The sequence below is a fragment of the Chanodichthys erythropterus genome, chromosome 14, assembly GCF_024489055.1.
Source record: "Chanodichthys erythropterus isolate Z2021 chromosome 14, ASM2448905v1, whole genome shotgun sequence".
Classification (NCBI taxonomy): domain Eukaryota; kingdom Metazoa; phylum Chordata; class Actinopteri; order Cypriniformes; family Xenocyprididae; genus Chanodichthys; species Chanodichthys erythropterus.
Genome location: NC_090234.1, coordinates 10,910,988 through 10,922,023, shown reverse-complemented (window position 1 = coordinate 10,922,023; position 11,036 = coordinate 10,910,988). Strand labels below are relative to the sequence as shown.

The following is an 11,036-nucleotide window of genomic DNA, read 5'->3' as shown; positions in this document are numbered from 1 at the left end:
CTGGCATTTTATTGGCTAATGGGAGCCTGTCAGCCTCAATCCTTGGTAGCCTCTTCAATGACAACTTGGTCAAAGAAGGTACGTCTGACACATGGTCAGGTTTTCTCTGATCAGCTTTATTTTTATACTAAATGTGGTGTTTTTAATAGGTGTGTCTCCGGCCTTTGCTGTGAAGCTGTTCAAATCGTGGATCAGTGAGAAGGACATTAACTCTGTGGCTGGCAGTCTGCGTAAGGTTGGCATGGACAACAGGCTGATGGTGAGTCATGAGTGAACCTGTGCAGTTTCGTTGGACCGTTCTGTTATGGTAAGCAGCAGCTCATAACTCGTCAATGTTTGTCTCTTCTGTTGCAGGAGCTGTTTCCAGTGAACAAGCGCAGCTATGAGCACTTCTCTCAATACTTCACCGACGCTGGGCTGAAGGAGCTCTCCGATTTTGCACGTAATCAGCAGTCGTTAGGAGCTCGCAAGGAGCTGCAGAAAGAGCTCCAAGAGCAGATGGCTCTAGGGGTTTCTTTTACAGAGGTCTGTGAAGACCCTTCTACTTGAGTCGCTTTCATTTTTGGTTCAGAATCAGTATTTCAAGACTCCAGCATTTGAAGAAAATCTTATGATCTGATTTGTTTGTTCAGATTATTGCCTCTTGCAACGAGGAAATGAAGAGGAGCAACATCACTGAGCAGAAGATGATCGGCATCATGTGGACCAGCGTTATGAGCTTAATGGAGTCCAATAAGAAAGAGGAGATGGTCGCTGAACAATCCATCAAACACTTGAAGGTTAGAATAGTGTTATTTAGACTCGGGCTACATCTTGGTTATTCTGGATATGCTTGAGTGTCTCTGTCCGCACTCGTTTTCCCAAACCATTATCTAATTTTTTTTTTTTTTTTTTTTTTTTTTTTTTTTTTAATAAAGTTTTCTGGGTTCAGTTTTAATTAAAAATAATTAAAAAGCATGTCTAATTGAACTTATAAAAAGTTCATTTTTCTGGCAATTAAATGTAGGCATAACATTATTTAATCTATTTAATAATGAAACTAAACTACTTTTGACCAAGTGCTGCACAACAGAGCTTTACTGTTAAAATTAAAACATGGAGGTAAAATGTGATTCATTAAAATTATATTAGCATTAGAATTATTACACTGAGACCTAGTTAAATTCTACTGTACAAAACTAATAACACAATTCAAGTTAAACCAAACTTATTTTGACAGGTTGCTGTGAAGACCTTTTGAGTTTGCATGTTTGACATGAGTTTCTCAATGAAACTGTAAAATGCTCATGAAGTGACACTGAGTGGCTCTAGAGATGAAGTTCATACATTCATGCCATCATATAGTGAGGTGGCAAGCGTCATGTGTGCTTCTGTGTGTAGTAAATTAACCATGCGTCTGTGCCATTCATTCTCGCAGACATGCAGGGTTCATTTTTAGTCTTTTTGTGGTTTAATGTTCACCGACACCAGTCTATAATCACGATTTTACTTTCCACAATTTAAGTGTACTTGCCTGCTTCATCAAATGTGACCACTTCTGCGTTATACAGTAAGTTCTGTTTTTATGCCTGAATTACGCGTTTTCCGCATTGCTGAAAATCATAGGGGCCTACTTGTGGCACGATCACTTTATTACCTGCATGTTTTATGAGTACAGAAAATAAGATGGCTTATCTTAACGGTAACGTGCATCTTTAGCAGCTCTGGAAAGTGAATCACACCGTGTATAAGCTGTTATCTATCAGTACAACATGCATCGCTTGTCTGAGCAAACAACGTTTCAAATTTGGGATAGTGTCTTCAAAAAGCTCAGTTTTTCAAAAATGCTGCCCCATTTTTAGAAGTTATTTTGGTAATTTGAGAACCTATGTTTAATGATTCTATATGCTTGGGCAAAACCAGTGAACCTGTTAATATTGTGACCAACCATATTCTCCACTTTGTTTCTCAGCAACACAGTCCTCTTCTGAAGGCCTTCACCACACAGGGCCTTTCTGAGCTCACGCTTCTGCTGAGGATTCAAGAGTACTGTTACGACAACATCCACTTCATGAAAGCCTTCCAGAAGATCGTTCTGCTGCTCTATAAAGGTAGTGTTTCTCACATCCTCACTTTGTAGTGCTTCTGAAGAGCTGTAAAAGAGAAATGGTTCCTAAGTCTCTATTGATACTCTTCCTTTAGTGGATGTTTTGAGTGAAGAGGCTATTCTTCGGTGGTATAATGAAGCTCACCTAGCCAAAGGAAAAGGCTTCTTCCTGGATCAGATGAAGACGTTTGTGGAGTGGTTGAAAAATGCTGAAGAGGGTGAATATCAGTCTTATTTATTTTTAAGTGCAAGGATGAACTTGTTTGGGACAAATCTCCCTCTGTATTCATGTTTCTCTGTTGCTCTCATTTAATGTAACTCTCTCTTGTGTTTCAGAATCAGAGTCTGAGGAGGAAACGGACTGAAACTGAAGCCAGATCGTTTAATTCTGGAAGAATCTACAGCCAGAACTGTTTCTCTTGTATTTTGAAGCTAAAAGGTCCAGATCATTTAAGGGCTTAACTTTCAAATGTTTTTAAAGTCTTGATTTATCACATCTGTAGAACTCAGGTTTTATACAAGACCTTTTTAAAATGTTTGTTGGTTGTGTACTAGCAGTGTGACCTTTTATCTTTTCTTTTTTGACTTGATTCTAGAAAAATAAAGAATAGTCATAGTCCTGCTTCTGTGTGTGTGTTTGGGTTTTTTTTTTTTTTTTTTTTTTTGCATACAGACTTTGAACTATCCCTGTTCACAGTAATCTGTGAAAATGACTAAATGCTGTATTCTGCTGCCAGGCCAGTAGTTGGCAATGTTGTGTTTTAAAGAAACTGCATATAGACTGAACACACATGCACATGAAGTCCCAGTTTTCACATTCAGGTATCACAAGGTATCATTTTCAAGAACTTGCACTTCAAATCCTGGAGTCCATATTTTGTACCTTGTTTAATAAACCTGAGATTTGACAGTTGCCATCTTCTAATCATGATAACTGAACTCTGGCTAAATTGGCTCAATTATAATGAACTAGGCTTATACAGCATTTATTAATCTTTGAACGCATTAATCTTAACATTAGTTAATACACTGTGAACTAACATGAACTTTTCATTAAGATTAATAAATACAGTAACAAATGTATGGTTCATGGGTTAATTAACTAATGAACCTTATTGTAAAGTGTTACCATTATTAGATAAATGAAATGTGTACTGTTTGTTACCTGATTCCCAATTATTTCCATTGTTATATGACTTCTAGTATTTGTATAGACTTGTAAGACTGCAATAGAATTGGTAGGTAATTATTCCCTCACTCTCAATGAGTAAAACTAGTCTGTCTATATGATGGACTACACATATTTGCAAATTTATTTTTAAATCATTATTGTTCTTGGTTCACATTAGGTTACTCTTGTAAGAGAATAGCAGTGGCTGGGACAGACTTTAAAAATCACCTCTGTTTAAAAAGATGCCATCTAATCCTGTTTACCTGAAATAAACTGCTCCCGAGCAGGTTTGAGCTTAGGGACCTGTTGCTATGACAGCAACTCCGGGATGAGCTTCGAAGAACCTCACAATCCTGGATCATGTCAAATTGTAAACAGTAAAATTAAGATGAGTAATACACATACAAAGAACATGCCCCTGTTTACAAAAGGTTTGTTTTTTTCAGGCTCCAAAATGATGCTGCTGTGTAAATAAATGACCAAAACGCAATATTGTTTAAAAGGGTGTTTTGTTTTTTAATGAAGACACCTGAATCTTAAAACTGAAAAATATTTTTATTGCTTAATTACAAAGAACCACATTTTAAAAAGATACAGTGGTGGTCAGAATTATTGGCACCCTTGGTAAATATGATCAAAGATCATATTTTTATAAAGACTGTATAAATAAATCTGCAATGTTTATCCTTTTGATCTATAATTTATAAAATTAGCAAAAATCTAACCTTTCATTGTAGGAAAATAATTGAAAGTGGGGGGAAAATCACATTATGAAATAAATGTTTTTCTCCAAAACATGTTGGCCACAATTATTGGCACCCCTAGAATTTTTTTATGAGTAAAATATCTCTGAAGTATAGTCCCAGTCATATTTACATTTTTTTTAGCACACCAGGGAGATCAGGAGTATAAACATGATGAAACAAAGGCCAAATTCCCATAATCATTCATCACAATGAGTAAAACCAAAGAATATAGTTCTGATGTGCGGCAAAAGATTGTTGAGCTTCACAAAATAGCAGCTGTAAGAAAATAGCTAAAGCATTGAAAATCCCCATTTCCACCAATAATTAAGAAGTTCCAATCAACTAAAAATGTTAGAAATCTGCCTGGAAGAGGATGTGTGTCTAAATCGTCCTAATGTGCGGTGAGGAGGAAAGTTTGAGTGGGCAAAGACTCTCCAAGGATCACAGCTGGAGAATTGCAGAGAAGAGTCTTGAGTCTCAGAAAGCCTAAAAAAAATGATCAAACAGCACCTACATCCCCACAAGCTGTTCAGGAGGGTTTCAAGAAAAATCCTCTGCTCTCATCCAGAAACAATCTCCAGCACATTCAGTTGTCAGACAAGACTGGAACTTCAAACGGGACCGGCTTCTATGGTCAGATGAAACTAAAAAAAGAGCTTTTTGGCAGCAAACTCACCAGATGGGTTTGGTGCACACATGGATAAAAAGTACCCCATGTCCATGGTTAAATATACTGCTGGATCTTTAATGTTGTGGGCCTATTTTTCTGCTGGAGGTCCTGGACATCTTGTTCAGATACATGGCATCATGGATTCTACCAAATACTAACAGATAAAAAATCAAAACCTGCTAGAAATCCAATAATGGGCCGTGGTTGGATCTTCCATCAGGACAATGATCCAAAACAAACATCAAAACCAACACAAAAATGGGTTCTGCCATGACCATCCCAGTCCCCTGACCTGAACCTTAAAGAAAATGAGTGGAGTGAACTGAAGAGAAGAAGCACCAACATGGAGCTGGAATCTAAAGGATCTGGAGAGATTCTGCATGAAGGAATGGTCTCTAATCTCTTGACAGATGTTCTCCAAACTCATCAGGCATTAAAGGTGAAGACTCAGAGCTGTTATCTTGGCAAAAGGAGGTTGCAAAAATTATTGAATAAAAGGGTGCCAGTAATTGTGGCCAACGTGTTTTGGAGAAAAACATTTATTTCATAATGTGACTTTCCCCCCACTTTCAATTCTTTTCGTTCAATGAAAAATTAGATTTTTGTTAATTTAATGAATTAAAGATCAAAAGGAAAAACAATGCAGATGTACTTTTACAGTCATCATTGATCATATTTATCAAGGGTGCCAATAATTCTGACCACCACTGTATTTGGGTCCTGAGGGGTTTAAGTTATTTCTGTGTTCCTGCTGCTGGGCTCTTCACATCTGTCTTGTGCTGGTCCATTTAGGGTTTGCGCTTCACTAGTTTCCTGCTTATCCTCTTCACTCATGTGACCTTCTTTTTCTAAAATACAATGTTTTGAGAAATTACTCTCTGATCATTAAAATGATAAAGCAATTTAATGACAATTTGACAAGTCACAAAAGAGTACAATTTAATTCTGTTCTAAATTTGCTAAAAATTACAAAGCTATAAACGTGTTTAATTTCTATAAAACAAAACTAAGCTTATGAAAAAGCACCTATTCAAGTTAAGTGAAAACCTGGTTTTGCTCCATTTTTTTAAGTGCTATAGAAATTGGGATCATGTGCTGATGTGATCATCTGTTGATGTAAGCAGAGCAAGATGTCTTTAAAGGAATTCAGTTAGACTGACGTCCAGTAAAACTTCCTAAACATGCTTACTTGATTCACTTTTCATCCGTTCAGCTGGGTGTAGGAAAGGAACCGTTTCACCTTCTTTAATATTTTCAGTCATTTCTTGCTCTTCATTTTCCTGTCTATCCTCACTGTCCATTCTTCTCTGCTCTGAATCATTTTCTGGAAAAAAGTAATAATGACTCAATTCTGTGGGATGATCAGCTTAAAATCTATTAGTGCATGTTGAACCTTTAATACAATAATAATTATTATAAAGAGATGGTTTTTCTAAAAAAAAAAAAAAAAAAAAATATATATATATATATATATATATATATATATATATATATATATATATATATATATATATATATATATATATATATATATATATATATATATATATAGATAGATATATATAAGATATATATATATATGATTGGTTGATAGTACATTGCTTTGTGGTTGCTATATGTGTTTCTGCATGCTTGCTAAGGGGGTCTGTGTGGTTGCTTACTGATCCAAGTCATAGCCTACCTCCAAGTTTCTAAAGATATTTTAGTCTCTAAATACCAATAATCCTTACCACTAAGTCTGACTACTGTTTATATAAATTGTAAACATTCAAAGCTACCAAAGATTTCTGATCATTTTAGTTTGATCTTAACAGTTTAACATATTTATATAAAAGCAAAAAAGGACCATTTGATTCTAGGGGTTAGAAAAAAAGAAAAGAAAGAAAAAAACTGTACTTTTTCCCATTCTAGCTGATGATGATTTACATCCCTTGTGCATGTCATGCATATTTAGTTTAATGTTCCAGGTTTAATCAACCATTGTGATGCTTTTGAACCCAAACCCAACCCCCTTTTTTTGTCACTGTTCATGTGAGTGGACTGTTCTGGGGGGTTGTTTGTCTGTCATGGTAAATGAGAAGTTTAATTCTGTGACGTATAGTCCAGAAACCAGAATACCCTTTGTGACATGTTGGATCGAAAATATGTGAAATAAGTTCCCTCGCGCTGCGTAATCGCAACTCACGCTGCATAATCGCTATGGGAACGCCTCTGCGTGATTGCGTCGTGAAGCACTTATGAAATCAGTCCAATGGGGTGACGGAATGTCATAGGCGGGTGACGTCACTGACCAGGAACTATAAAGCCTACCTGAAAACACTCTCATTCAGCTTCTGTGCCTTCAGCAAGCGCTACATGTGAAATCGTTTGTCCTATTGATTGTTGTCTGTCTACCATCTATTTGTTATGGCGAGCAAACAGCATTTCAGAAACTGTGTTATCTCTGCATTTTTGGGCAGAGATACACACCAGATGTGTGTTGTTGCCCTATCTCAGCCCTCATCTGTTGGATTTAATGTATCTATTCGGAGTCAGGAAGAACGCTCTGCGGTTTCTTCTGCTCCAGTTGAGGCAGCTGCACTGATGACATCCAGTTCTGAGGAGTTGGATGTTGTTAGTGTGGAATCAGGGAAAGCTGAAGACTCGCCACTCCAGTTTTCCTGCTTATTGAGTTCGCGGCTTACCGTTTTTTCCTGACCTCCACACTGAGGTGTCGAGGTCGTGGAATAAGCCTGTCTCATAACATATATTTACATTATACAGTAATGTGTTAGGTATGAGAAGACACGGTTATGGGGCGAGGCCAAGAGAGGAAGAGACGTCTTTCACTTCACTTCCTGTTTACTCACTGTCCTATCACTGTCCATTTGTAAGTTGTTTTCACGACTTACAAATGATCGAACGGAGGTAACGAGTAAAAATAAGCATATTTGGCTCCGAGCTCGGAATTTATCCCAAACCCAGAGTACTCCCCTGTATCCTGGGAATCCACCTTATTCCTGACGAGCCTTTGAATTATGGGTTGCACATCTGGTTTGGGGAACTTACATTCAAAAAGACTTTAAAGAATCATTTCAAATCATAAGGTTGGCCTACAAACACTTATCAGTCAGTTTGACTGAATGAGCTGTCATTATTCCTTCATGTTTTATTTTCAGATATCACGAGAATAATGTAACGCTTGGTATTTTAACGTGATGTTATAACAAGAATATATACAGTATGGCAAGAGCTCCTTTCAGTCGCTGCATTTTTCCTCAGAATTATTTTCTTTTTTTCCCCTTTTGTGGATAATTTTGTCAGCTTTACAAAAAATATTTAAAAAAATAGGAAGAGGATTAGGGCCAAGCAATAATAAAAAAATAAAACCATCTTGAGATTAAAGTTGTTAAATTTCAAGAAAAAAGTCAAGATAAAATGTTGAGAATAAACTTGTTAAATTACAAGAAAAAACTCGTTAAATTTTGAGAACAAATTTGTTAAATAATGAGAAAAAAGTCGTTAAATTTCGAGAAAAAAAGTCAATATAAAATGTTGAGAATAAAGTCATTAAATTATGAGAAAAAAGTCGTTAAATTTTGAGAAAAAAGTCAAGATAAAATGTTGAGAATAAAGTCATTAAATTACGAGAAAAAAGGTGTTAGATTATGAGAACAAATTTGTTAAATTATGAGAAAAAATTTGTTAAATTTCGAGAAAAAAAAGTCAAGATAAAATGTTGAGAATAAAGTCATTAAATTACGAGAAAAAAGTGGTTAGATTATGAGAACAAATTCGTAATTTAATCTTTGAGCAGATGAAAGCCATTGTTTGCTAACGATAATAATGCACAACCATGTTTAGAGATATTCATTCATTTTATAGTTTTCAAATCAACTACTCAGATTGCCACGAAATTTTAAATTATTCCATTGTCCCATGCCAGAGCTTGAATTTTAGTGAACTGACACCACTGACTGTAGGGTAAAATTAGAGCATAGAAAACCATTATGAATATAGAGACATCATAATCAGATATAACAAACAAAACTGCCACATAAATGATCTGTCAACCAGACATGCACTGGCTTCAACACATTCAAAACTCAACAGTTTTAAGAGTCAACAAAAATATTTTTAGACTTACTCGGCTCTTGTGTCCCTGGTGATTCACTCGTGTTTATCAAAAGGTTTTGTGGTAAACATTCTATGTTATATACCCCTAAACAAGATAATACATAATGATATCTGTTATATAAATGGCAACTGAAAGGCATACCACATTCATATCTTTATGGTTATATGAGCATATTTCTTACCCGTGCCTCTTCTTTGTTGAATAAAACAAATGGCAACAACTATGATCCCCACAAAAACAGCAATGATGACAGACGTTGCAACTGATATAATGATATTCTGATATGATTGTGGTTCATCTAATAATAACAAGAGCATAATAATAATCATTAGCTTCATAATGAACATTGTATTTCAGCAGTGATTGAATACAGACATGAAGTGTACCTGTGTCACAGTCTTTCACAGTGAAGCTGCTGCTCTTCTGGCTCACTTCATTCTTCACAGTACATGTATAGACTGAATCAGGCTTCTCCTCCTTGCTGATTTGAAGCTCTTGCCCAGACTGCGGTGCTGAACCTGATCCAGTCCATCCATAGGATACATTAAACTGAGATGAAACTGAACACAACAGAGTTCTTGAAAGTTTGTTCAGTTTACACGTCACGTTAGGCTCCTGCACAGCATCTGAGGGAAACAGTGCATGTTGAATTGTAGATGCTATGTGACAGGTAAATAATTTCATAACAACATGAGCTAAATCGCATTGTTACTAGACAGTGACTTGTTTGAAACATACAGAAAGACTTGCCTAGTTGAGGTTATTTTTATATGATGATAGCTTAAAATGTGCAAAAATGTATTAAAGTTAAAAAAGCATTATTATCATTGCTTAATTTGTAACTTAATTTCACTTAAATTTCCATTTGGGTCACATCCATTAACAGTTTCTAAGATCTTTTAAACAAAGTAAAAATAAATGACATGATGAAACAATTACTGGAAAGTCCAGAAATTCTGTTGATACCATCACAAGAGTGAATCATCCATTACATTCAACAACAGTATGGCAGCGTCTCTGCTTGAAAAATCTGCACAGTTTGTACAGTATGTTGTGCTGGTGTCCTCAAATGCCTTAACTAGGTTAACCAACAAGATTCACCAGATTCACCAGCTTTTTTGCTGCTGAGCAGCACAGGTATGATGAAATGCAGACTAAACCGACATTGAATCAGCACTAACCAACAATACTGGTGTCTAATTTAATTCTCACTTACCAATAACTTTAACTTCATTTTCAGAATTTTGCAGCTTTCCATTGATCTGTATTACAGATCTATAAATACCGCTGTCATGGCTGGTCATGTTACGAACCGTGAGCCGCCCAGTAGAGATTTCAATCTCTGATCTTCTTCTGAACTGACCATAATCTTGAAATTCAGTCAAATCATGTTCAGCCACCTTGTTCCCATTGTATGTCCACAAAATGTCTTCAGGTGTTCCTTGAATATTTGGATTTAAAGTCAGACTCTTCCCATTCTCAACATAGACGACAGACGTTACAGCATCTGATTAATATTCAGAAAAGGGATTAATAAATCAACAAAGGTAAAGATCATGGTGCAAGGTTAAACATCTAAAATATAAGCATCTAAAAGATGACAACATCAGAGTTTTACAATAAAAATGTAGTAGTTTATTAGCCATCAGGTCCTGAATACATTCTTGAATTCATGTTTTTAACACGCTATGTCTGTCTCAACAAAGAAAAGCTTTATGGATAAAGTCTAATTCATTGTTTGCTTAATCAGGAAATGTCTGAATGTGCTTGAAGAAGAACTTGTTATGCCACCCATAAACGACTATAACAGCTTATTGAAAATATCTCCAATTAACAACTTTCAATAATATTTACAGCATATGATTCAAATAACCATGACAAGAAATAAACAACATTACTTACTTAAATTTGATAGTATTAAACAGACAAAAAGATTTGATACATCCCAAAGCGATCTCATGGTCTTATTTTCACTTTCACTCAGCTGTTCCAGGTGAACCGGTCCATCGGGTGTTCAGGTGATGTGTTGTGCGGATCTAGTAATGTGTGGCTTCAAGATGCATTTGTACGAGACTGAAGCTGTAGTTAAAATATGAAAGGTTATATGTAGGCAGCCTGTGGCAATTTACAGGTGACTATTGTTGTAAGCTGCAATACCTGAAAATCCTCAAAGGAAAAGGTGTGTCACCCTCATTTAAATGACTCTCTGTTTGTGCCTTCATGCTAAACTCCACTTCTTGGTTACG

The 11,036-nt window shown here is 35.9% G+C and overlaps 2 protein-coding genes across 2 annotated transcripts in view; one reads left to right on the top strand and one right to left on the bottom strand.

Annotated features, from left to right (window-relative positions):
- The window catches only part of LOC137035923 (eIF5-mimic protein 2-B), a 5,642-nt gene extending 2,934 nt beyond the window's left edge, over positions 1 to 2,708 (top strand). Inside the window, exons 6-12 of the mRNA XM_067409739.1 lie at positions 1 to 78; positions 150 to 259; positions 355 to 525; positions 633 to 779; positions 1,952 to 2,090; positions 2,182 to 2,304; positions 2,423 to 2,708. The exon at positions 1 to 78 is cut by the window's left edge and continues 58 nt beyond it. Coding sequence (XP_067265840.1) covers positions 1 to 78; positions 150 to 259; positions 355 to 525; positions 633 to 779; positions 1,952 to 2,090; positions 2,182 to 2,304; positions 2,423 to 2,451 — 797 coding nt within the window. The 3' untranslated portion in view covers positions 2,452 to 2,708. The remainder of the gene's footprint in view (positions 79 to 149; positions 260 to 354; positions 526 to 632; positions 780 to 1,951; positions 2,091 to 2,181; positions 2,305 to 2,422) is intronic.
- Positions 2,709 to 5,308: 2,600 nt separating this feature from the next.
- On the bottom strand, positions 5,309 to 10,830 carry LOC137035396 (lymphocyte function-associated antigen 3-like). The gene is made up of 6 exons (XM_067408629.1): positions 10,693 to 10,830; positions 10,007 to 10,297; positions 9,177 to 9,416; positions 8,972 to 9,088; positions 8,800 to 8,874; positions 5,309 to 5,521 (listed from the first exon to the last, which is right to left on the bottom strand). The coding sequence occupies exons 1-6, from the start codon at positions 10,748 to 10,750 to the stop codon at positions 5,403 to 5,405; spliced, it is 900 nt and encodes a 299-aa protein (XP_067264730.1). The 5' UTR covers positions 10,751 to 10,830; the 3' UTR covers positions 5,309 to 5,402.
- Between the last annotated feature and the right edge of the window lie 206 nt (positions 10,831 to 11,036).

Bases quoted from the DNA above. Each gene is read 5' to 3' on its own strand.
- LOC137035396 (XM_067408629.1), bottom strand. From the start codon at position 10,750: ATGAGATCGCTTTGGGATGTATCAAATCTTTTTGTCTGTTTAATACTA. The intron at 10,298-10,692 runs GTAAGTAATGTT...AATATTAATCAG, and splicing joins TTTAATACTATCAAATTTAA to ATGCTGTAACGTCTGTCGTC. The intron at 9,417-10,006 runs GTAAGTGAGAAT...TGTTTCCCTCAG, and splicing joins AAATGAAGTTAAAGTTATTG to ATGCTGTGCAGGAGCCTAAC.